This window comes from Lactuca sativa, chromosome 3, assembly GCF_002870075.4.
Source record: "Lactuca sativa cultivar Salinas chromosome 3, Lsat_Salinas_v11, whole genome shotgun sequence".
Lineage (NCBI taxonomy): Eukaryota > Viridiplantae > Streptophyta > Magnoliopsida > Asterales > Asteraceae > Lactuca > Lactuca sativa.
The window spans coordinates 20,092,870-20,120,196 of NC_056625.2; the positions used below are offsets into that span (position 1 = coordinate 20,092,870).

The 27,327-nt window shown below is 33.6% G+C and overlaps 2 protein-coding genes across 6 annotated transcripts; one reads left to right on the forward strand and one right to left on the reverse strand.

Annotated features, from left to right (window-relative positions):
- The first annotated feature begins 339 nt into the window (after positions 1-339).
- LOC111919381 (uncharacterized) lies at positions 340-4,408 on the forward strand. Its single transcript, XM_023914972.2, has 4 exons — positions 340-657; positions 794-1,262; positions 1,595-1,707; positions 4,277-4,408. The coding sequence occupies exons 1-4, from the start codon at positions 340-342 to the stop codon at positions 4,406-4,408; spliced, it is 1,032 nt and encodes a 343-aa protein (XP_023770740.2).
- A 2,736-nt stretch (positions 4,409-7,144) lies between these two features.
- On the reverse strand, positions 7,145-10,574 carry LOC111919131 (ribonuclease 3-like protein 2). Of its 5 annotated transcripts, XM_023914757.3 has the most exons (7): positions 10,281-10,574; positions 8,951-9,106; positions 8,388-8,846; positions 8,129-8,287; positions 7,878-8,007; positions 7,555-7,804; positions 7,145-7,440 (listed from the first exon to the last, which is right to left on the reverse strand). In XM_023914757.3, exons 3-7 carry the CDS (start codon positions 8,838-8,840, stop codon positions 7,269-7,271), a joined length of 1,164 nt encoding a protein of 387 aa, XP_023770525.1. In that variant the 5' UTR covers positions 8,841-8,846; positions 8,951-9,106; positions 10,281-10,574; the 3' UTR covers positions 7,145-7,268. The 5 variants fall into 5 exon arrangements, with proteins under 5 accessions (XP_023770525.1, XP_023770533.1, XP_023770519.1 ...); XM_023914765.3 differs by lacking the exon at positions 8,951-9,106 and having other exon boundaries at positions 8,388-8,842; XM_023914751.3 differs by lacking the exon at positions 8,951-9,106.
- Positions 10,575-27,327: the final 16,753 nt, after the last annotated feature.

Here is a 27,327-nt window from a genome sequence, read left to right on the forward strand (position 1 = left end):
TGTTCTTGTTTATAAAAGAGTGTTTTATGTTGTTGAAAATATGATGAAATCACATTTAGGTGTTTTTGTTTATAAAAGATTGTTAAAGATTGTTGTATGCTTATAAAATCAATTCATAATGTGTTTTTGTTTATAAAAGATTGTTATATGCTTATGAGAACAAAATTTATTTTGTATGAGGAAATCACATTAATGTTTTTTTGTTATGTTGTTGAAAATATGATGAAATCACAATTTTGCTTGATTTATTTGTAAACATGTGTTATGTGGATGATTTATTTGTAAATGTGTGTTATGTGAATGATTTAGTTACTTTTTTCTTTCTTTTTTACAATAGACATGACGGATAAAAGAACTAGGGTTAGTTGGAAGTCGGAATTGGTGGACAAAACTTTTTTGGAATCGTGTATACAAGAATCAACAAGTAATGGGCGGGAGGGTAGTGGCCTAAAAGCAAGCTCATGGGCTGTGGTCGCGGAGAAATTGAAAACAGATCATAATTTTGTTGTCGACAAAAAACAAATGAAAAACCGATACAACTATTTAAAAGCAAAGTATGCAGTGTGGTTAAAACTTAAAAACAAAACAGGAAATATTTACAATCCCGTAACAAATTCTTTTAACATGACTAATGAAGAATGGGAAGCGGAAGCGAAGGTGTATATATATATATATATATATATATATATATATATATATATATATATATATATATATATATATATATATACATATTTTTTAAATTAGATTATTTTTTTACTACTTTAACAATATTTATTAAATTTTCAAACAGTTGAACAAGTATGTAGATAAGCTGAGAAATGCACCCCTCCCTTGCCCTAATCTTTTTACCCAACTATTTGATGGGGCGACCTCGACCGGTGTTCACAGTTGGGGGCCATCTTCGACACTACCTCATCCCAATGAAACCTTCAGTACACATGATTTTGAGGATACAGAGATGGAAGAGCCGACACCTCATCCAGATACCCCAAGCTCAACCGTACCTCAACCTACTAGTGAGGAATCATCTGGGCGGACAAAAAACAAAGGGGGCAAACGAAATGGTCCTAAAGAAACCACACTTGATGATGAGTTGAAAGAAGTTGGAAAAGAAATTATCAAGGCTGCACAAGCATTCACGGAAGCAAATAATCTTGACAAGGAGATGGATGCTTGTATGGCAAGGTTGACAAGCTTGGAGTGGGGAGAATATGATCCGAAATACACCACTGCTCTTATGTTATTTGCTGAAAGTGCTGGCAATAGGAAAATTTGGTTGCGCCTTAACTTGTCAACTTGTGAGTCGTGGGTAACAAATGCGGGAAGAAAGTTTGGATTAGTTGGTTGACTTTAGTATGTTATGGTTTATTGTTTGACTTTAGTATGTTATGGTTCATTGTTTGACATTAGTATGTTATGGTTTGTTGTTTGACTTTAGTATGTTATGGTTTATTTATGTTATGGATTGTTTTCTTAGGTGCACTTATGTTATATGAATTTATATGTTATGGAATGTTATGCTTTTAGTATTTACATGTTACGGTTTGTTATGTTATTGATTTAAATGAAAATTTTATTTGACATCTAACAGGACACATGGATAAAGAAGTTGATTTTTTATATTTCCTTATATTCTCGTGGTATTGGTTGATGTTGGTCCGACAAAGGCAAAGAATAATTAAAAGAATAAGAGCTAGCGAACAGGTAACAAAGGGGTATGTGTATACGCAAGATTTGATACACGGATGTCCTATACAATGTTACGATATGATACGTCTTTCACAAGATGCATTTGTACTATTATGCAATCACTTTACAGAGAGAAATTGGTTGCAATGTAGTAGGACGATAAGCGTTGAAGAGAAGATGGCTATGTTTTTACATGTTATAGGACATAATGAACGTTTTCGAGTTGTTAAAGAAAGATTTCATCACTCCACACAAACGATCCATCAATGTTTTCATGAGGTCTTACGTGCAATGATGTGTTTTTCACAAGAAATTATAGTACCAACCTCGTCTACTCCAACAAGAAATACCTCAGAACGACATAGGCGGCTAATGCACATATTTCCCGGAGCAATAGGTGCACTCGATGGAACACTTATACATGCAGTTGTGCCCGTTGATCAACAAACTCGTTATAGGGGAAGAGGAAAAGGTGAATGTTATCAAAATGTAATTGGAATTTGTAATTTTGATATGATATTCACCTTTGTATGGGCTAGATGGGAGGGCATAACACATGATTCTAAAGTTTTGAAAGAAGTTGCATTTAACCCGACTTCCGGATTTCCATTCCCTCCACCAGGTTTGTATCTTTACTATATGTTTTATTATCTATATTATTTATATGATCATTTTTAATCATCTACAGATAAATATTACCTTTATGATGCTGCATACACCAACACCCGTGGATTTGTGGCTCCCTACCGCAATACTAGGTATTGGTTAGCAGATTTTCGAAGAAACAGAGCTTTAACTAAGGAAGAAAGGTTCAATCATGCTCATGCACAACTTAGAAATATCATTGAACGTGCTTATGGTGTATTGAAGGCGAGATTTCCAATTTTAAAACGAATGGCTCCTTATCCTTTTCCAGTGCAAAGAGATATAGTCATTGCTTGTGTTGCGATCCATAATTTTATAAGGAAATATGATATTCAAGATGACTTATTTACGAACTTTGAACAAAACATTATGGTTACTCCTAATGTGGGTGGTGGAGGAAGTGAGGGCCAAAACATAGAAGGCATAGAATGGGGTTCAGAAGTCATTGACTATATGACTACTTTCTGTGACCATATTGCTAATCAGTTACTTTCAAATGGTTCACGTTAAATGATATACTTTTTAATTATGTATGACAATTTGTATTTGGATTTTGTATTACACTTTGTATTTGGATTTTAATTGATGTATGTTTAATTTGGATTTTATATGATAATTTGTGTTTTTATAATTATTTTATCCAACACAAGAAACAACAAAAGGGTAATATGGTCATTTTTTCATTCAGCACAATCATTCAGATAAATTATCAAACAGCATAAACTCAGTCAGATATGAACTCAGTCAGCATTTCTAACCCAGTCAGCTTCTAACCCAATTAGTTCTAATCCAATCAGCAACTATCAAACGACTCCTAAGATGATACAGACTACACATCATAGGCACATTGAGGAAAAATTTAATCCAATGTTTCCTTTTGACTTAATGTAGAAAAAAAAAGACTTAATACAGAAAGTTAGGAAGTAAGCAAAAAAAAGTGAAGATGGTTTTATGAATGGACAAAAATAGACATACATCCTTGTATGCCTTCAGTTGTGCCTCATGCAAACACCTCCATTGAGTTACCTTCTTTTCCAGTTAAATTCTCCAATGACACTGAGAGGTTGCAACATATTAATTGAATAAGGATTGGTTATGTTTCATCTAGATCAAACGGTTGGTTGATCTACAGTTTAAGATCCGAATCTTACATGTTCTTGTATGTGTTATTATATTTATGAGGAAACTAGTTATCAGGTTTGATAAAAATCGACTTTATAAATTATTATAGTGCTTTCGTTTTTTCTTTCCTATCATTTTAATCTAGTTCGAGGGTAGTTTTGGTTTTTTGAGAAATATTACATGAATTTTTTAGGCTGATTTCACCACTCTAATGTCCACGCAGGAAAGAGGTTTTGGGATTAGACATGGATTTAAGAGGCTATGAAGATTAAAGATTTAAATTAGGCTATGCATTCTACATCTCCATCTATGGATAGAGTATGTCCCTCTTTATTTTTTTGTTATTAATTTAGATATCTATGATAGTTTTAGTTAAATAGATTTCAATTTCCCTAATTGTTTTGTTTAGTGCTTGTTGATTGATTTTTTACTCTTTCATTTTAACGCATTCGGTTTTTATAATAAATGTTTGTTTTACTTAAAGTGAATTCCTTTTTTAGCTTTTGGTTGTGTAATGTCAAACAAATCATTGTTGAAGTTTTAAAGAGTTATAAGACAACTTATTACTAAGATTACCTCTTGATTTTGAGTTTTACGTTGATTTTGCAATAATCACTTTGAACGATCGCATACAAATGTTGTCTTATTAAGAATGTTATGGTATAATGTAATAATGGATGCTTAATCTACAATCAACACAATTTTTATTTCCTTTCAAAGTTGAAAAGTAACTCAAGTAGAGTCTTAGGTAGCTTCAGCATATAGACATATGGCCTTTGTATTCTTAACATTGGTCTATTTTGTTATTATATTTTAGCAAAAAGATGGTGATGATGAAAGTGGAACTGGTTACATGATCCCCATTAACATCTTTTACTTTATAGATGTCAAAGTGACCCAATATGGTGATGTTGGTTCAACATTCATCCATACAATGTTTGGTGGATAGTTACGAGGCAATACATTCTAAAGGTTTTGACCATTTTTTTTTACTTCTTGTACCTCAAGACTATTTTTTTTTCACCAAAAACTATCATGTTACTTGGCAATATTCTCCAACAATGTGTATTAAAATCAATGAACCTGGCCTTCTGTTTATATATAGGTGAAAAAACTTGATAAAGATTAATCATATTGGAATTGCAACAAAGGAAAAACTTAAGAAAGTTGTTGCATGGGTGGTGAGAGTGGAACCTATTCCCAATTAGCAACGGTTGCACAACTACAAGGTATTGCTAGTGGCTAAGTTGATAAAAAAAATCAATAATTCAGTGGGTAAATCTATAAGATGATGAACGTACGTTATGTTTATCTGTATTTTAACAATGGTGAAACTTTCGAACCATGTTAACTTTCATTGATTGTCTTTTTTATTTGGGAAAATAACTTGTAAGGGTAATGAAGTATTAGACTTGTACAGAAAATACCATTGAACTTTTTTTTTGTACACATATCACCAATCAACTATAGCTTTTGTACACATATTACCATTAAGCTTCACATTTGTTCAAAAAATACCATTATGTTACCAGTAATAGTAGGTCACCAGCCACGTAACATGTCACGTGGCTGCTGATGTGGATTTTATTGTATATTATGTACACATTATACCATTAAACTATTTTTTGGACACATTATACCATTAAACTTTTTTTTTTTGTGTACATTTTACCAATAAACTTTTTGTACATATTTTACCATTAATCTTATATAATTTATTCAAAAAATATCATTTCAAAAAATACATATTTTTACATAAAATGGGTTTTCCATCACCTATTGTGACTCCATGATTTTGTAAGGTTTGGGGGAAACGGTTTGTTTTTTACAATGATACTAAGGACTTTCTTTTACAACTACATTGTGAATTTATGTTGGTCATACATCAATTGAAACCCACAAGGTTTGAACCTGAGACTTTTATCTGGAGCGGCAAAGAAATACGCAATTGTTCATTATTTTAGCTAATGTCTAATAAATAAACATATTCTTATAATTTATTTTCTTAGGAAACTACGTTTGAGACACACTTATAAACCGATGAAACATTTTGTACATGTTACCTTATTATAATCCCCCCCCCCCCCCCCCCCCCCCCTCTCTTCTTGATTATGGTTGATGATTAAAAAAGTGCATTGAAATTATGTCGTTTACCGATAGGAAAATGACTTATAATGATAAGTTTATTAAAATTTAGAAAATCAGTAAAATCCACATCAGGTGATGGGAAACCTACTTTTATGTAACAATATGTATTTTTTGAAATGATATTTTTTTCAATAAGTTATATAACATTAATCGTAAAATGTGTACAAAAAAAAGTTTAATGGTAAAATGTGTACAAAAAAGTTTAATGGTATAATGTGTACAAAAAATAGTTTAATGGTATAATGTGTACATAATAAACAGTAAAATCCACGTCAGCAGCCACGTGGCATGCTACGTGGCTAATGACCTATTATTACCGGTAATATAATGGTATTTTTTGAACAAATGTGAAGTTTAATGGTCATATATGTACAAAAGTTATAGTTGATTGGTGATGTGTGTACAAAAAAAGTACAATTGTATTTTTTGTACAAGTCTAATACTTTGTTACCCTTACAAGTCATTTTCCCTTTTTATTTATGTTACCCTCAACATTTACATTGGGTCATTTTGTTTTTTTGTAAATTTAATTCTAATTGGGTGCTTAATTTTGTTAATATAGGTTTGACAATCCAGGAGGAAAAAGACAAACGTTTTGGAGAAAAAAAGACGGTTTTGAAGAAGCTGGGGTAAGTTACTGTTTTTCGTCCCGAAGAGCATATTGGTATTGTATGGGGATTAGACTAGATTAGAGATAGAACTGTCATTTATGAGTTTATGCAGGATTAGATTAGGATCAAGGATAGAATGGTCATTTACTTATTGTTACATGATGAAATTAGGATCAAGGATAGAACAGTCATTTATGTATTGTTGAACAATAAGCGGTCAACACCGTGGAAACAAACAAGAAATCAATTCTAAGCTTCCATTTGAACGGTCATTTATGTATTCTTGAAACTTTAGCCAAACCATGACACCAAATTTTTTTATATAAAGGTGACACACGAAACACCTTCGGAACGTGCCCACTAGTTGTCATATTAATGAAAATGTTAGTTTGCACTTGTAGACTCGTTTCGTTTGACAGCGAAGTGGTGTTGGGCTGTTGGCCTAATTGAACTCTAAAGTCGTATGGATCCCCAATACCAATGATGAACTAAACCAACTGGGCCTAGGCTTGGTCCGAGATTATACTTAAATGTGTAATGCAACTAGTTTAACTACTTTTCTATTTCAAAAATACATTATTTTTGTAAAACCAAGATAAAAATATTTGAATTTTCTTTTTAAATATAATCTTTACTAACATTTTACTCATGGATTTATGATTCTTCGAGTTACTTTTTATTTCAAAATCACTATACAACATGATACTAATAAAAATCTTAGTATGTTCATGTTAGGTATAGTTTTGACATTTACGTAATGTATTTTTTACGATAAATAGATGGGAAGGTTACCTTTTTATATGTATGTCATATTTTCATATTCAAGCTTTTATGTTCTTACTAATAAAATATTTATATGTTCGTATATCGTTAACGATACACTAACAAGATAAAGACCATAACTCGTGTTGTGGTTTTGCTAACTCTTGTAACGATCAAACGAGGAAAATGTTAGATGCATATGTGAATTGTTTGTTTTTACTTTTTAGACATTCATATATCTTTTTAGACATCCATATATGCGAGTTTTTTTTTGTTTTCAGACATTCATTAATATCCCAATTCTAGCAAAGAAAAAAACATAACTGAGGCTGCAGAATTTTCAGCCTTCTTGACTTTTGACCTCTCTTCTCCCTTCATGAAAAATATTTTATCAGAAAGTTCAATTTGCACCGATGCTATATATCTTCTATCGTGTGCAGGACCCAATTCGTGCTCAATTCTGCAAGAAAAAAAAAACACTAAAACTAAACGGATTTTATAATTAATTCGGTTTCCATCTTTAATTAATCTCACATGATCTAGTTTAATAATAAAAGCAAAATATTAAACATACCTGTAAGTCGCTTTTGGCCACCTTCTCCTGATACAAAGTTCATGTATTTTTCGTTTAGCACCTTTAATCTCAGTGACTTCACCAGAATTACCTTTCATTTGCAAACTTATTGCATCAGTAGTTCTTTTTAGCCTCATTAACTTAGATAGAGCAACTTCAGCTGCATGAAGCTTAGCATTCTCTTTATTCTCTGAAGAGCCAGAGGCAATAAACTTTCCATCTACATATACACTTGCAATGTTTATTTCACCTGAAAAAAAAAAGGTATATATAATATTAGTTTTATAGAGCAAAAATTCTGCATTTTAGAAATAAGTTCTAACCTTGCCTCGAGTTCTTTATCTCAACACCTTTCCCTTCTTTTTGACATGCCTCGTATAGCATGGTAACAGGCTGTGGCCGTTTCTCAAGAACATTTAACATAACCATCGGTTCAAGTAACTCTCTAATTACCTGAAAACAAAAAAAAAAAAAAAAAGTCAAAAGAAATTAATCACTCCAATATCTAATTAGTCAAAAGTTGTTTGTAATCATTAATCGAATTGAAGAGATGTATAGGATCACAACCACTCACCTCCCATAAGATTTGAAAATTGAAATCACAATCTTGAAATACAGCTCCAGTAATCGATTCAACGATATCCGCAAGCACCTTTGGAGCTTTCATCTGTCCACCATGCACCACCATCTCTTCTTCTCCTTCTTCTTCAACCGCTATCACAAATTCCCTAACCTAATTACAGATAATAATGAATAACTACATAATTGCATAAATATATGAAATTTTTGTAAATAAAGAGACAGAGTGTGTATATAATTATAGAAAGCAATACCTTGTCATTAAGAGAGCTGGTTTTGTGGCGGACATATTTGTAAAGGCCGTTGCGGACCGCCACGCGTGCGAGTTTTTCGGTACTGATATTGGCGGCTCGGAGGAGAGAGATTTGACCGGGGTCAAGTTCAGGGTAAGCCAAGTAGACAAATTTAGTGATGAGGACTCCAAGAACAGAATCCCCAAGGATTTCCAGACGTTGGTAGGATTGAGACTCAGTGTATGAAGAATGTGTTAAGGCTTCTTCTAACAGTTTTTTGTTCTTGAAGGTGTATTTCAATATGGATTCAACAGCTGAAATGGAATCATCCATGTTCCTCATGAATTGACTGGAACCGGATGATTGAGTATCTTGTGGGGCCATGTCGATGTTGTATGTGTACACAATCTTCTCCTCCGATTCTACATCTGGGACCATTTTTCTCTTTTTTGATTGAGAATTTGAATTCGACATGTCTAGCTATAAAGTAGGATGTTATAATAGGAACAAACAAATTCATAATTTTATATATAATAAAGAAAAATCTTGTTTTCTTGGAGTTTATTATACTCGTATGGCCTTACCTGATGTGCATGCAATCCAAGGAAGGCCGAGGTCCAATAGTGTAGCGCAAGAACCTATTATAGTTTTTGATCTAAATAAGAGTATTACCTATTTTCTGCATATTCTATAATTCTCTGATGACATCACATACCTACTTGGCGGAATCTTTAGGAAATCTGTGTTATATAAATGATATCAATTCCCCCTTTCTTTCTCATATGGAATTCCCAATAAAAGACGCAGAAAATGGGTAATACATTTATTTAGACTAAAATAGCTTCTAGTGGTACACTATTGGACCTCGACATCCCATGGATACGACACATATATAATTGTGTCACCTATGAATATAGTACGGATGTAAATGTCATATTATGCAACTTAAAAAAGAATAATCATGTTAGTGTATTGTATGAGAATATTATAGGAGTAGTCTAGATCCAAGTTTCATTGTCTCCATGATCACTCTATCACTACCCGACTAGACTTGATTTTAACTACAAAACTGAAAAATTATTTTATTGAATTCAAATTTTCATTACAATCATGTCCAAAATAAAATATTTCATCTCTCTTAAGTCTTAACCAAAAGGACAAGTGTTCAATCAAAGATGTGTTCAATCACATAAACCATACATGAAAAGGTTACCTTCACTTAAATTCAAAAGTATAGAATCCTGGCTCAAATCGATCAAAAAGAGTAAAAGTGTTGAGATATACCAGAAAAATCACAATCTCAGTTTTGAATGATTTATAATGGGAAAAAAAAAAGTTTAATTTGTTTCAACACGCAGCTCAAGATGGATCGTTTTGTCATGAAAAGAATAAATGGGGGATGGTGAATAAAGAAACGAAGTTGAAGGACTACGAATGGATAAAGCGTTAGTTTTTTTTTTCGAAATCTTTTTGCTCAAAAGTTTTTCCATCTCATCTAAGCTTTTATTTTGATTGTAAAATAGCTTTATGAAATTGTACCAAAAGGTTTCCTCTAGAGTGAAGATTTAAAACAAAGTCATAGCGACAGTTTAAAGAAACTAATCAATCATGCTTCATCAAATATCATTCCTGAAGGTTTTCAATGTATTTTGAGCTACAAAAAGTCATGAAATCAGCTTAAGCATAAACCTAACACCTGGTTCATGATATTGAAAAGATTGTTTCTGTGCACAAACTAGCAATTAACCAAGTTATCCTCAACAAAAAAAAAAAAAAAAAAAGACAGAATGATAAACTATTCACTTGGACAAAAACGTTTGTAAAATCTCCAAAGAACTAGTTATTCTAATCCGAATCCAACATTGTCTACAGAAACACAATCAAAACGATGGATAAAGTGAAAACTAGGGTTACCTTGTAGCAAAGAATGCTGCGGCGACTGGTGAGTGAGGATTGAGGAAAGGATGAAGATAATGAGAAAAGAAGTTAGGGTTTCTGTTCTTATGGAAATCCAGAATGCATTTCCTAGGAGTATAAATTCCAGCTTTAGCCATTTTGGTGAAGCCTTTCACAGTGTATTCAGGATCAATTGCAGCTTTATGAATTGCCATTTTGGTGATATGATTCGTACAACACAGACCAAGAAATGAACTCACAAAAAACTTCAACGACGACTGATAACTTTTCCGTTTAATCATAACCATCACAGAACAAAAACAATAAATAACTGAAAGTCTAAAAAAATTGTAATATCGTTGATGCTAAAAATTATAAAAAAATAAAGTATCTGTATATAAAAGTTTTTTTTTTCATAAGAGTTGTATAATATAATCTTTTAAACCATAAATGGTTGTATAATATAATATTTTAAAGGCAGAATATCACTCTTCCTAAACATTTAAATATTCTATTTGTCCGGCCTAAACTTTACATATCGTATTTACCATTCTTAATGTTTTTTAATATCATATATACCCAAATCTATATTTTTGATAATTTTTATTGATTTATAATTCTTTTTCATAATCTTAAATCATTATAATTAAGAAAACATTGTAAATGGACAATAATGTCCTTAGTTTTAAATTCCAGTACACACACGCAGGGGCGGATTTATTATGGTGCCCGTAGTGGCACCGGCAACCCCTAAATTTTCCAGACGTAATATAAAAATTTTCGATTTTTTATTAATGTACATCTACATAAAAATGATTATATTATTATTATAGTTCATAAAAACTATCAAAAATTGAATGGTTGAGTTTGTTTAATGCATCTCTCAATACACATCTTCTCCTAAATGCCCCAGGTTCAAGTCCCTTTCTCAACATTTTTTTTTATTTTCACGCCAATTACAGTTCTCAAAATCTTCACAAAACTAATTTGGGCGCATTTCCAATTCTCAAATTTTTTGATATCTTTCTCCCTCTCCACGATCAAAGACACCACAACATAGGTACACTATTTCTCTCTTTCTCCCACTTTAATCCAAAAATACGAACTTCATCATGGAGAGATATGAAGAACGACGACCCTCTTTAAGAGACCATCGGGAGAGAAGAAGCACCGCCACCAGAATTCATCTAAGCGCTAGGTATATCTCCACCATAACAGAAACAACAATTTCGTTTTTAATGTTCTAGTGTTGAACTTAAATGCAATTAGGATTTACCTTTTTTGATGTTTTAGGGTTAAGAACAATTATTGAACAGGGAATCTTTTGTGAATTCGGAAACCATTTTAGGCGAGAACTACAACTCTCGAATTTCTAGTGAATTAGGGTTTCTTTGTTTTTGAAAATACACTGTGATATTTCTGAGTTATTTACATTGGTTTTCTTTGTTTGATATTTGTTACATGTGAGTTTCTTATTGATCTTATTTAAGAGGGTGTGAGTAAGTGAGTTCATAGCAATTTTTCTATGAAGCAGACATTTTTTTTCTTCATCAGTAATTGCTAGATCTACACATTAAAGAAGAAAGACCAAAAGGAAAAATGATTATGACAAGGTAGGCAAATTTCTTTAAATGTACTATAGATATGTTGGGTGTATTACCTGAATATGTTGGGTGTATTACCTTAATACACAAGTCAGTATGGCTATTATAGAATTGAGTATCAACTGTACCTTTACTTCCAAAGTATTAGATTACTTTTTCCTTATTTTTAATTCTCTAATTTGATTGAATTGCCCATTTTCCCTCTCAAGTTTACCATTTCCTTATACACAAGTCATGGGTTTGTTAATCTTGACCGATCCAATACGAACCCGACCCAACACGAACTTGTTTTCCAGGTCTATGTTGTTATTTGATCGGGTTTTTTTGTGCTGCTAGATATTTCTACGTTCGCCCCTGCACACACGTTCACAGGAGAATTCAATCGCTGCTTTTTATTACGTTTATGCTCTTGTTAATACTTCCTTCTGATCGCACAACAAAGCATCGTTATTCCCATTGTTGTGAACAAAATGTTTACTTGCTTACCTTTTGACAAAAAGCACAACCTAGATTACGGTTCTTACTAATTGGTCCAATTTATGAGCACTTTACAAGAATAAAGCTACCTGCACCTGTAATTTGGATTAATTTGTGTGAATTTGTAAGTCAAATTGTTTATTAAAAGTTATTAATAATTCAACATTCTATTAATCAGGCCTTAGACAAATCTGTGTTCAATTCCTAATTAGCAAAAAGCAAAAAGAATGAATCAATAAATTTGAGCCTTGGTTATCGGATTCTTTATTTTGAAGCTTGTTGTATTCTTTCTTGCGTACACGACCACAACCACAACAACCACCCGGTTTCTTTCCCGCGTACACAGCCACAGCGACAACAACGTCCTAGCAACGGTTTTTTCGGGAGGCGGAGCGATCTCCGACGACTTCTTCGTTGATCGGTTTCTCCCGGAGGCGGACAGAGCTTGCGATTCGTTGAATGACAAGGTAACTTCATGGCTGATCGACATAGGCTATGGGGATTTGAGGGGAGGAGTACGATCAATCTATCCAAATAGGCAAAAGGGTTTTATGATGAAAGGGCATTATGGTCCATTCATTTTTTATTTTAATTTTAACGATTTAAGAATATAAAAATGGATCATTAAATGTTAAAAAATAGATTTGCGTATATATGATATTAAAAAACATTAAAAATGGCAAATACGATATTTAGAGTTTAGGTTGGACAACTACGATATTTAGATGTTTAGCAAGACATATACAAAATTATGCCTATTTTAAACCATAAATGGTTGTTTACGAAGAAAAAAACTTTGTGTACAAACTAGCTATAAAAAGAATTTCATTATGTTGTTTTTAAAACTATTAAATTATTAGTATTTTTTTGATTTTTGTTATATTAATAGTTTATTGTTAGAAAAGTCTTATTATTTTATTTTTGTTTTTAAAAAAATTTCAACTTTTACTTTTTAATAGAAAATTTCCAATTATCTAACATTTTTGCCAAAATTAATGGAAAAAATCTAATGAAAATTATGATTTTTCATAAACTACAACAAAATAATAAGATTTTTCTAACAATAATTCTATTGATATTTCACATTCCAACTATCTACATGAAATTATAGAGATTATATGTCATTGTTTATTTAAACCGAGACAAAATTGAAAAAATGGTCCCCGTGGTTTTTTATTTTATGTGGTTATGGTCCAAACGTTTGAAAAGTTGTAGATTTGGTCCTTTTCAACAAGTTTTATTGTGGTTTTGGTCCCTCATCCATTAAGTTTAACTGGTTGGCTGTTAAGTTTTTTAAAATGACAATTTTATCTTCAGGGACCATTTTCGCAGTTTTGTCTTTTACCATACCATAAGGACCATTTTTGCATACATTCTTTTTTATTTTATTGAAGTATTATATATTAATAAATATTATTTTTAATATGTAATATTATATATTAATAAATATTATTTTATTGGATTATTAATTTGTTATAGTTGATTTTTTTTGTTAGAGTAATTCTTTTTATTGAATTATTATATATCAATACATATAGTTTTTAATATATAATATTTATATCATAATAAATATTATATTATTAGATTATTATTATCTTTTAGTTAATTTTTGTAATTTCTTTTTAATATATAATATTTATTGGATTATTTCTTTTAATTTAATGTTTTATTCATATACTAAATATTGTTTTATTGGATTATTAGTTTATTTTAGTTAATTCTTTTTAAAAAAAAATTGTCGAAGTAATTATTTTTTTATTGAATTATTATATATCAATACATATAGTTTTTAATATATAATATTTATATCATAATAAATATTATATTATTGGATTGTTATTATCTTTTAGTTAATTTTTGTAATTTCTTTTTTTTAAACTATTTTTTATTAGATTATTATTTTAATTTATTATTTTCTTCATATACTAACTATTATTTTATCAGATTATAATAATAGTTCTTGTTAATTTTATTGGTTCCACCACAAAGTCATGGGATATGCAAAATCGTCGTCTCTCATCATCGAAATCGTTAGGATCGTTGTCAAGCACTTTCATTTCATCTAGCTTATAATGAGAAACCATTGGGAAAATACCACCACCACCACCACCACCACTACTTATAAATGTTATCGGGTTTGTTGCACATTATGTTTCTAGTGGATTACGAAGAGGTTGTCGCAGGTGGCTACCAACAATGTCGGGTAGAATAGGATATGGTATCTATTGAACCTCCGACGAAGGTGTTTGGAGGTGATCCTGCTAATTTTTGATGATGATAAGCGACATTTGTACGTATTTCGACGACTTTATGGTGAAACTAATAAAATTAAAAACAATTAATAGTATACATTCAAAATAAAATAATAATCCAATAAGATAATATTTATTATATTAAAAAAATAATAAATTAAAAGTAATATTTCAATAAATTAATAATTCAAAAAAACAAATTACAAAAATTAATAATCCAATAATGTATTATTTATTATGATGTAAACATTATATATTAAAAATAATATTTGTTGATATACAATAATCTAATAAAAAAGAATTGTTGTAACAAAAAGAAATTATAAAAAGAATCAACTAAATGAAATTAATAATCCAATAAAATAATGTTTCGTAATATGTAATAATCCAATAATATAATATTTATTATGATATAAATATTATATATTAAAAACTATATGTATTGGTATATAATAATTTAATAAAAAAGAATTACTCCAATAATTTTTTTTAAAAAAATCAACTAAAATAAATTAATAATCCAATAAAAAAATATTTATTAATATATAATATTATATATTAAAAATAATATCTATTATATAATACTTCATTAAAATAAAAAAAAAGAATGTATGCAAAAATAGTCTTTGGTTATAGTATAGTAAAAGACAAAACTGTAAAAATGGTCATTGGGGGTAAAATTGTCATTTTAAGAAACTTAACGGATGAGGGACCAAAATCACAACAAAACTTGTTGAAAATGACTAAATTTGCAACTTTACAAACGTTTGGACCGTAATCACATAAAATGAGAAACCACAGGGACTATCCAGTTTTGTCTTGAACTTATAAAGTAGAGAACAATTATAGTTTCTAGAAAAATAATGATGTTACAGATTAAAAAAAATGATGGCAATTTATAGAATATCAATAATGTTTATGAAAATTAATAGTAGCATATAATCAATTTAGTTCTACGACGGTCCTACGATCGGTTTTCTTAGATTAACGATTACAAAACATTAATTTAATTAAAATAAAAAATATAATAGATTGAATAAATATTATTTTGGCATGGTAATAATAACAGGGAAACCATTAGCTATGGGTGGACACGGTACGTTTCAACACAATTATCGGTCAAACCGAAAAATAAAACGCAAATGTGGTTATTCCAACCACGAAATCGAATGATGTAGTTATTTTAGAAGTGTGTTTTTTATGATTTCATGTGTTTGCAGTTCTTTTTTAATAATGTAGATTTTGTGCAGCTTTTTGTGTGGTTTTAAACCACAATTAAACATTTTAGATTTCATAAAACTTGTTTGGGCATTTGAGAATTTTTTTTTCCACGCATTTTATGAGTAATAAGACTTTGTTGTAATATAAAAAATAATAATAATAAGATAATAACTTAAAACACAACCAATTGATTTAATATTAGCCATGAGACCGTGAGAGACTATGAGACCGTGAGTGACTGAGAATTGAGAGCCTCAGAGTAAGGGGTTGCACGAAAGACTCGAGCATTACTCTGAGTTATGGTGCGGTCATCAATTGATTTAATATCATGTTCAAAGTTTCACTATCGGATCCTCTTTTTAATACATAATATATTAATAATTAAGTAACAAATAATTAAATAGTATATAACATTATGTAATTTATTGTATATATCGGTGCATTTCATTTTTTTTATTCGGTTTGTCGTTCGATTACTCTTTGCAAAACTAAAAACCTCACACTATTGAAATTTTTTATTTTTTACATAACTAAAAACTGTACCAATCGGTTTTAGTTTCGATTTTTTTCAGTTTTAGTTAGAGCGGTTTTTTCAGGGTTTCTGTCTGCGGGTTTGGGTTTTTTCACCAATTGTTGGTGATTTTAGTGTCACAATGTCATTTTAGTACAACAAGATTTAAAAATTACCAATAGTAATTCAATTCTTGATTTTATTACAAGTTAAAAGGTATAAGGTCTACGCTAGTATAAACGAATTTGATCTCAGTTCAACCAAATGGCATTGATCAAGTGGGTTGCGTCGCCCCCTTGCGGGGTCCTAGGGGCAACACTCCTAGCATGATCTAAGGGGGTGCTACCCTAGTGGAGGTCCCTGAAAAATGTTATGGAAAATCTTATTTTCGGAATATATTGCTCATAATTATCTTTGAAACCACATCCCTTATTTATGGGACAAAATCAACATTTTTTAACAATCGATTTTTGGTAAGTTTCCTTTTAGCCCCTTTAATGAAAATTGTTAACATTTTGGTCATTGGCTGGTACACGGGATGTACTCTATGAGTACGCTTAGTGTACTAGCCCATTCCTGATCGTTGGTTTCACCCACGTACGTGGATTACGCATGGCGTACATGGTGTAGGGGCAAACCCTAATTTATAGGGTTTGCACCCTATTTAAACATCATTATAACACCTCTTTGACATTTTTGACTAGCATTCATCTCCCTATACCTTAAAAACGAAACCTTAAGTGCATTTGGTGAGATTTGAGCTTGAAAACGTGTTTGTTGGTGTTTTATAGTGAAGAAGAAGAAGAAGAAGATCACTTTAAGGAACAGCTTGAGCTTGTAGATCCAGAGATACCTTCACATTTGCAAGTCTTTTGAGGTAAAAAGCTCTCACCATGATGGTCTTTTGTGCTAGATCTAGTTTATGGTGTTATTTGTGCACTTTTGAGTCTTTTGACTGAAAGTTGAACTTTTGATCTACTAAAGAAGCGATGGATGCTAGATCTTAGCTCCATTAAGGCCCTATGCTCATAAAAATGCAAACTTTATGGAGGATATTGGTCCCTGCAAGCATTAAGATCTTTATTAAGATCCTTTTTGAGTTTTGAGTCCCATTAAGCCATGCATGAGTGTAAAGTTGCCAACTTTACACTCATAAGTCACCCTTAGGGACCAAATCTGAGAATTTGGCAAAAGGTCTTAACTGTATAAGTGCTTAATGAAGAGGACTAGTAGTCAGGGGAGTATATTGGGGGTATTAGTTGAGTACGCCCCATGTACTCAATAGACGGGCTCTTGGGCTTGGCGTTCACGGTTGTGGGCCATGCTTTGGACTTTGAAGATTGGGCCTTGATAGGGCTTTAGACTTATGATTTGGGCTTTTGTCTAGTATTTTAGGCTTCCTTGGATTTAGGCCCATGATGGGTTTTAGGCCTAATTTGGAAGATTGAGCCATAACTGGGCTTTGGGTTTCCATTTAAGATTTGGGCCTTTTAAGTAGTTGGGTTGGGCCTTGGTTTTAGTCCAAGTAAGAAAAAGGGTAAAATGGTCTCTTACCCTAGTTACGGGCTAAGTAGCTTAGATTCTTGGTTATGGGTCGGGATCCAATTGTTAATTGGATATTATTTGATGATGATAGCGCAAGGATTTTCTGGACCAACAAACAGATTTATTTGGGTGTTTCAGCAGCTAGATGTGAGTTTACTCACTGTGTTTAGCGGGTCGAAGGCACCAATGCCGACCCATGGTTTGTTATGTTTAGGATGCTAGATGTAACGTCCCACAATTATGAGGTAAAATTTTCATTTTTAATTCAACCAAAACATTAATTATGTTTAAGTCAACATTCAATATTTGCTTATCCAATATTCAGAAGTACTTTTATAAGAAACGGTTATCAGAGTACAATCCCAAAATCTTCATAACGCGGAAACATGGGTGGATGTGTTGCGATCAAATCGGGCCCTTCCCTTTCGAACCGAAAGTACCTGAAACCATAACCATAAAAATAGTAAGCACGAAGCTTAGTAAGTTCCTCAAAATACTACATACCTTACATAAGAAAGTGAATGCTATGGGCCAAATCATCGTCTTACAATCGTTTCCTGCCTTGGGCCAAATCATGTTCTTCCCTTGCAATGCTGAGGGCTAAATCCCGGTCTTTCATACAAGTGCTAGGGCCTAGATCCCGGTCTTTCATACAATTGCCAGGGGCTATATCCTAGTCTTTCATACAATTGCCAAGGGATAAATCCTGGTCTTTCATGCAAGCATCAAAAGACAAATCGCATTCCACATAGAAAATAATGGGCCGAAATTGGTGCATTCGACCCATGGATATGGTGAGAAAACTCACCTTAATCCATTGATAGTCAGATAACTGCTCAAACCGCTGAACCAGATAACCTCGCACCAACTAATCAATAAATACAATCTTAATCAATAATTAACCCGATAACCCAAAATCCGAGGCCCACTCTATAAACCATATTCCTAAAGGGTAAAAGACAATTTTACCCTTTTCTTACTTGTTCCATAACCAAGGCCAATCCCAAAATGCATAAAAATCCCAAAACCCAAAATGGCAATCCAAAGCCCAAATCAAAAGTAACAAAAGCCCATTATGGTCCAATAACCCGATTGGGCCCCAAAACCATCACGAACCTACTTCCAAGAAAACCCTAAATCCATCCATGGCCCAAAGTCCAAAGTCCAATGGCCCAACAAGGCCCAAGTCTTAAAAAGCCCAAAATAGAAAACTGGGGAGTACGTCCTGCGTACCAGAATGGTACACCCAACGTACCCACCCTCTACGCACAGAGTACAAGTCCATGGTGAACAAAATCAGCATTACGATGAGCGTACACTTACGTATGCCCATCGTACTCCTCCAGGGTCCAAAAATCCAAAATAAGCTCTTAATGGTTAAGAAAATGACTTCCATACTCTAATATGACCCTAGTGAGATGTCTTAACACGTAAAGTTGGCAAGTTCAGTCCTTTGCAAGGCTTAATGGGACCAAAACTTTAATACTATCCATAATAATCACCCACACTCATGCATGCACCACAAGAACTCATCAAGATGACATTTTTATGAACAAGGGACTTCCTAAAGGCCAAGATCCAACATTCTAAGCTCTTGGAGTAGCTCATAATCACAAGGATAACTTTAAGGACCAAAACGAACCCAAATTACTCCTTAAATTAGATCTAACACCTAAAGTCATCAAGATAGAAACTTTATACCTCCAAAATGTTGGTCAATATGCAACAAGCTTGGATCCAAAAGCTTCAAGCAATTCCACACTTCTCTAAGAAGTTCCTTCTTCCTCTATGAACACCAAAAATCATGAAATACCACTAAAATCTCGAAAGCCACACAAATGGGGGTTAGGGTTTCAATTCTAGGGTTTAGAGGGATGGAGGCTGGAGATAATAGAGTTTGGTGGTGAGTTAAGGAGCTTAAATAGGGTCCAAGACCCTAAATTAGGGTTTGGGTCTGACTGGAGTACGCCCATCTTACTTCATTGTACACCCAACGTACTCCATAAGGCACGTACGATCATATGGCATAGGACACCCAACATACACCATAGTACACCCCTCGTACTGACCTTAACCCTAAAACCATGAATCTTCCGAAGGCCATAACTTCTTCGTTATAAGTCTGTTTCCAACAATCCTTATATCCACGAAGAGGTAACGGGAAGCTTTACACTTCTATAAAATCATACTTTCCTTAAAACTACTCGAAAAAAAAAATTCAAATTCCATAAAATCCTGAACTAACACTTTACCGAAATACTCCTTGGCTCCAAAACACAAACCAAATTTCCCGGATCATCCAAATTACCTTACCCACACCCAAATAGGTCTAAGTCTCTTTTCCTCAAAGGCCCTAAGCCTAATGATACTCGGTATTTAGGTTACCACCCCACATTAGGAAACGACTCGGAATAGGGCGTTACAACTCTCCCTCACTTAAATTAGATTATGTCCTCGAAATCACTCCTTACCACCCTAATGGAAACCAACGCTCCAATCAGAACCTTCTAATGCTGAACAAAACACCGATCCCATAATTTTCGATCCAAATGATAATGATAAAATCCTGAAATCCCATCACTTTCCTAACCTCCATACAGGTGGAACCAATCCGAAACATAATCACAAGAGTTTTGATCAAAAGCCAACCCCATACATAAATCATAACCAGAGATCCAAGGATTTACACCTACATTTCACCTGAAATCTTCTGATCCACTACATCCATTAAACCGGGATATAAAATCCCCAACCATCTCTGAGACTACCAGTCTCACACCTGGTCCGACCACCAGGTTCCTAAGAGTCCAACCAATGAGGCTACCCTAGCCTATACATCACACTATGCCACCCCTGGCCACATAATCATCCTACTAAAACCATAATCCAATTCCTTAAGCTAACTGGTCTCTACCAGGTCTTACCTGCATTGCCATAATCACACGGGCCTTGCCCATGGGTCTCACCCCATCGAGAGCTACATGGGACCAACCTCTCCCCGGACCCAATGGTCATCTTCCCATAATAGAGAGAGAGAGAGAGATGCTCTCCATCCCTACTATCCGCCTTACACAAGGCACAAGCTAATCCTCCTTCATACTCACGACCACCCTAACGATGGTCTTCCTCAATCTGGTGAACGCTACGATCCCATTGCAGATTTACAACACTCCTATACCATCTATCAATCCAGTGAATGCAACGGCCACCCTGCAGTCTTGCGACACGCCTATCCCGCCATGGTCATCGCCCATGGTCTTACCATACCTCTACCATATCAACCACAATCATCCTGAGTCAAATCCACATCCGATTAAATCCCAATCAGGTGTTCAGGTCATGCTTCGAACCCAAAAGCCTTCATCAAACAAGAATATGTAGCAAGGCTCTAACACAACCCTCAATCTGGATCCATCCACATGCCTGTTATGCATCACAAAGAAGACGCCCACCAACTGTTGGAAGTTTCATGAACTCCCAACTTACACAATATTCAATCCAGACGACCACTTGAGTCGTCTTCCCTCCTGACTGGGATGTGAAAATCACCCTAGATTCATACCTGATTCAGCTCGGAAATCTGAACGATTCTCTCCCACTTGGATTTGTCGAAGCTCTTCCAACCCACAAAATTTGATGGATTCCCACCCCATCTTACCCCCTTATAATTTGAACCATCGACTACCTGATCTTACCAAGAGCTAGCATTCCAGTATTAGCCAATCCCGATGATCACACAACTCTTGAAATCCAGATGAATACTTCTTAAAATCTCGTCAAGCCCGATAACCCCAATCAATTCCCATGATACCACAACAAATCCATAAGTTCTTTATGCTGGTAACAAAGACCATAACCCTTGCTCCGAACTGGCGAACCTTCACTCAAACTTCCCATCCTCAAAAGAATATTTGAATTCTAACCATCTTCAACCCTTGGGATAATAAAATTCCCCTGGCATTTCCAGTGACCAAACAAACTCATGCGGTTGCCACCTTCAACTTCTTGCTATCGCTCCTTCCCTAGCAATGGTAGTGATTGAACCTAAAGGTTCTTCCATAGACGAATGTCGATCCTATCTAATCAAATGCTAACATGACTGAAATCTGACTTCATTGGAGAACTAACCAGCTAATCCGACCATAGACCTTCCAAATAATACCCCTGAATCGAACCCATCAAAGAACTGAAACAACAACCGAAAAAACTGAAACCCGCTCAGCAAGATACGACCCACTGATAACTCTTGGCATGCAAAATGGTACAAAACAATTCTTGATGATATAACCCAGGTAATAAAAGAGAACTAAACCAAGGATAATGCTTACCCGAACCAATACAAGATTCCAAAGCAATATAGATATTGATAATAATCAAGAAGAAATCAAAGATTACATCCCCGTAATAGCACATGATGAAATCATGGCCTCCACTGACTGACATTGCAATGCCCGACTCCTTGTTGTTGGGGCTCCTGCTCTATCCTCACGACCGTCAGTGATCCTCAAAGTAACCGGAGCAGGTGTACTTACTGCTCGTCCCCTCAACATCGGACAGTCGACCTTCTTGTGGCCCACCTGTTTGTAGTGAAAACACATCGGATCCGACCCACGGGCAATCCCGACTAAAATGACCCCTATGACCACAACTGAAACATCCTCGACCTATCTCTTGATATCCTCCCTCATGAGTCCTCCCACACAGGGCACTATTGGATTAGTGTCTAAGTCCATAACTATTTTGGTATGTACTTGACCCGATGGTGCATGGTCCTTTTGGGTTGCCTTCACCAAAGCAACTTGATAGGATGAATTATGGAGAGAAAGGATTAAATATGATTTATTAATATATTATGGGAATAATATATTAAAGGAGAAATCATATTGTTTAATTAATATTAGTCAATAATTAATTGGTAATTAGTTTTGTGACTAAAAGAGATTAATTAAACTTAAGGGACTGGAATTGTAATTATAAGATAATTACAATTGGGGCCATGGATTGTCTTAAATCAAGAGGTGGACGAATTCTTATGGGAAGCCCATAAGGAAATCGTCCAAGGGCTTGATTAAAGGAGTCTATGGGTTGCTTAGGGCTTAAGCAACCAAATTAGGGTTTCCTTGTTAGATAACCCTAATAGCCTCACTATATATAGAACCCTTAAGGCTCAAAAACGTGGGGAATTTCTTTTCTAGGGTTAGAACACGTTTTGGGCAGCCTCTAACCTCTCTCCTCTTCATCCTCTTGCTTATGGTGTTTGTGAGCCATTAGAGGAGTGACACTTGTGACTATAAGCCTTCCAAAGTCAATTCAAGGAGGATTTGAGATTGTTATTGCTACATAACAATCAAGGTACTATCTTAAACCTAATTATATGTTAATATTGATTTCCATATGCTAGAATTAGGGTTTATAGTCTTGGATTCAAATCATGTACAATAGAGAAACCTAGATCCAAGCATTAGGGTTTGTATGAGCACATAGGATGTCTTATGACCAAAACCCATCAGTGGTATTAGAGCCTAGCTTGGTTTCAATTGTATTGATGCTTGATATAACTAAAAAATTTGATTTTTGATTTTCTGGAGGCTGGACTCGCCGAGTCCATGGCTGAACTCGCTGAGTCCATGCAGACTCGACGAGTCAACTCGTCAGATGGAGGGTATTTCGCGATTTCTTGCTGTTTTTGCTTATGGATAGTTACCTTATCATGTTAGATCAATATTAATCCGATTATATGATATATTTGACTATAATTTTGATCTAATTGAAGATATTTATCAATTAATAAGATAATTGTTTCCTTATGTGATAATTGATTAATTATTTTGAGTAAATTGATAAATTGTTTTGCAAGAAATCATTAAATAAATCAAATATGGATAATTATGTGATTAAATGTTAATTTGAATTATTTTTTATTTGATCCTTGTTGTTATGAAAAGTTTCATCTTTTTCCCTTTAGGTTTTATAGTTTAAATTTGAACCCAAAAGTTTTGTTGTTTTGAAATTTAAATAGTTAAAACCCTAATGTTTTGAAAAAGGTTTCAAAACTTGCCCTCAAGTTTTGGATTTAAATTTTGATTAATAGTTTAATTTTGATGTGTATTTAAATTCTAAACCCTAATGTGTTGAAATGTTTCAAAACTTGCCCTCAAGTTTTGGAATTTAAAAGTTGATTAAAAGGTTAATTAGGAATGTTAAATTCTAAAACTCTAGTATAGTTTTGAAAAAGTTCAAATCACACCCTTATGGTTTTATTAATTAATTAAGGTGTATAATTAATAGAGATTTAATAAATCCATAAAAGTTTAGGTTTACAATTTAATTGAATTAAAAGTATAATTGTTAAATTAGACCACCTAGTATTTTGAAAGTATAAAATACACCCTATACTATATATAACATTAAAAGTCTAACATTATATATATGTATGAGAAAAAGTTAGTCTTACCGTTAGTAGGCCTCATTCACGAAGCTGGTCTATAAGGGGTGTTTAAGGAAATTGCCTATAAAATGACGATTGAATGGGTATCCACTCTTACCCACCGCACTCTTGACTAGTGGAGGGTCGTTAGCTGAACGGGTAGGATAGGACGAACCCTTCCATTATAAGTATAATGAATTATTAAAGTAACTAAATGTTTTCATAAAATTCCCAATCTTAGTTACTTAGGCAAAAGTGAATTGATGCAATTCCATGAAATTACACTTTGTGCCCTTGCGAAGACATTAGTGGAGCGTGTATGGTTTGCCGGCACACTAAATGGTTCTAAGCAATGGTAGCAAAGGGTGACTCAATGTTTGTCATAGTTCGGTGGAGCGTGTGTGGTTTACCGGCACATCGAATAGATGACTGTAACATGTGAGGGCACCATGTAAGTTTGCATGGTTATTCACACCCGCTTTGTGATCCTCGGCATCCCAGTCACAAACAAGAGGGGCATATCGAGATTTAAACATGCCATTGAAAGTTCAATGAATCTCAAAAGATCTAAGAGTTTTCATAGATTTTAAACTTAAAATTCTTTTTCGTTTTTCGTGGTGGAAATTAGTGAATCGTCATTCACTTACCTTCAAATATTCTGCAATTAGGGTTACGGCATCCCTCTCCCGAGTTGTAGAATATTGTGTTGGGTCCTAGCCTTAGTATCTCATTTGGGTGATTTACTAAGGACTCAATCTATCAATTAACTTGAATTCATTTTTCTCCCGTATTGTAGATGTCAAAGTTTGACAACTATGGTCTTCTCAAATCCTGTGGAATAAGCATTCCACATGAAGATGATATTCCACGATTCGATCGAGGAACAAGAGATCATACTTCACTTCCTCCTCCTCCTCCAATCATTCTCCCTAACCCACAAGTTCAAAGGCTTGAAAAGTTCAAGATCACTCAAGCCCTTTTGGCAAGTAAACATAAAGAAGGAAAGTCGGTGTGTGCACACGTCATAGGGATGAAGTCACACATTGATAGGTTAAGAATGTTGGGATCCGTTGTCTGTGAGGAAATAGCTGTTGATTGGGTTCTTCAGTCACTTCCTAACTCATATAGTGAGTTCGTAAGAGAGTACTATATGATGATCCGCGACTTGACCCTTATAGATCTCACCTATATGCTTATTGCTGCCGAATCAGCAATGGTTTGGCGCAATAGAAAAGCAAAGTTGATTGGTGAATCTGCCTTCATGGATATGGACAATGGCAACGAAAGACATGCTATGATCGAAAAGTTTGATCACAAGAGAAAGGCAATGTCTGAAGTAGTTCCATGTCATGTTCCAAAAAGAGTCAATTTGCTTTTATTGCCAAGAGAAAGGGCATTGGAGACGAAGCTGCCCTATTTACCTAAGAGATCTGAGAGATGGGAGAGTCGAAACGTATGGCTCTAATATAGGTAAAATCCATTAACTAACTCTTTTAAGCTTCTATTTTAGATTCTTAATACATAATGTGATAAGATTACAATTGATGTTTTGTAGGATCGAAGAAAAGAAAGGAAGCTTAAGGGAAGAAGTGAGCAGAATCTAACCGTGAAAGAATGGATTTCGATCGCATTTCTCGAAGATTAGATTCTTAAGCTACTACTTAGAGTTAGAGTTAGATTGCTAAGAAAGATGTATTAGCATAAGTTTTTCAATGAATTGCATTGTAAGGACAAACTTTTCCGCAATAAAATAAATTTTGATTTTAAATTTTATTTATTTATGCTTGCAATGGCGTGTATGAAAAATTGATGTTAAAATGTTTCTATTATTAACAATAATGGATTTGGTTCTTATTATGTTATTTATGGAAAGTCGAGAATTTACCAAATTGGGAGAATTTCTCATCGCCCAAAGTTTCAATTGGACAGAAATTTGGAATCACACAACTTGGTTGCACGATGAATGAGAAATTTCATATTTGGAAATTAGACTAATTCATTGACAAAGTGTCAAGTGAAGGACTAGGAGATCGAGCACACAAAGTTGTGTGTTGATCAAGTTCACCATAAGAGTAACAATGATATTCGTCATGATTTACTAAAGGTTTAGTAAATATGATTATACTTACAAGATTAAGTGTGATTATGAATTGATTGAAAAAGGTTTAAATCAATAAGCAGAACGAATAAGAAGAATCAAGTAGGCAGAAAGATAAAAGTTTCTCCATTCTAAGAAGAAGGGAGAGTAGCTTTTATGCGTTATGATAGGTCTTAATGATTAAGAACCATATCTCAATTGATCCTCTAAGTGAGTCTTAGTATAATTGTATGTTTAAGAAGAGGAATCAAGGATTGAAGAAATGGTTAAATCAAGAAGTCAATCATACTTCATTCCAATAACAAGTCTTAAAGTTAAGATTGTGACATTGAGTGAAAAGTATTAAGAAGGTTTGTAATATTCATCAAATGTGGAAAGTTGTGATGTCTTGGATAAGACAAAGACCAACTAGGACCAATTTATGAAGAGTTCTGATAAAAGATACACTAACTCTTGAATATTTGTTTGTCAAAGAAATGTTTTGACAAGAGAATCTTATATGTCAAGGAGTCAGTGGGAGTCTTAATGGTATTGAAAGGTTTCAAGAACAAATCAAATAAACCTTACTGATCATCACTAGCACACGAGTTGAGGTTTACAACCTATCGTGTTGACATTATTTTGTTTCTGTGCCAATCCAATCGAGTTAATTATGCATGTGAGTTCTATGAGTTCTCATTTTGAACGCATAAAAGGCAAAGCACCTTAATCAATGAAAGGTACATTGATAGGAAAGAGTGAGCTGCTTAACTACTTGGAAGACATTATGGGCAGCTGTGCTACCATAAGGCAAGAAATCAAGATTAAGAAAGTTCGGTCCATATGAGTTTGAATTTGTCGTAAACTTTAGTTTTGACAAATTCACATGGATAGGAACACATACACCGTTTAAATCTAAGTGTCATAAGATTTCCTCCTTCATGAAAATGA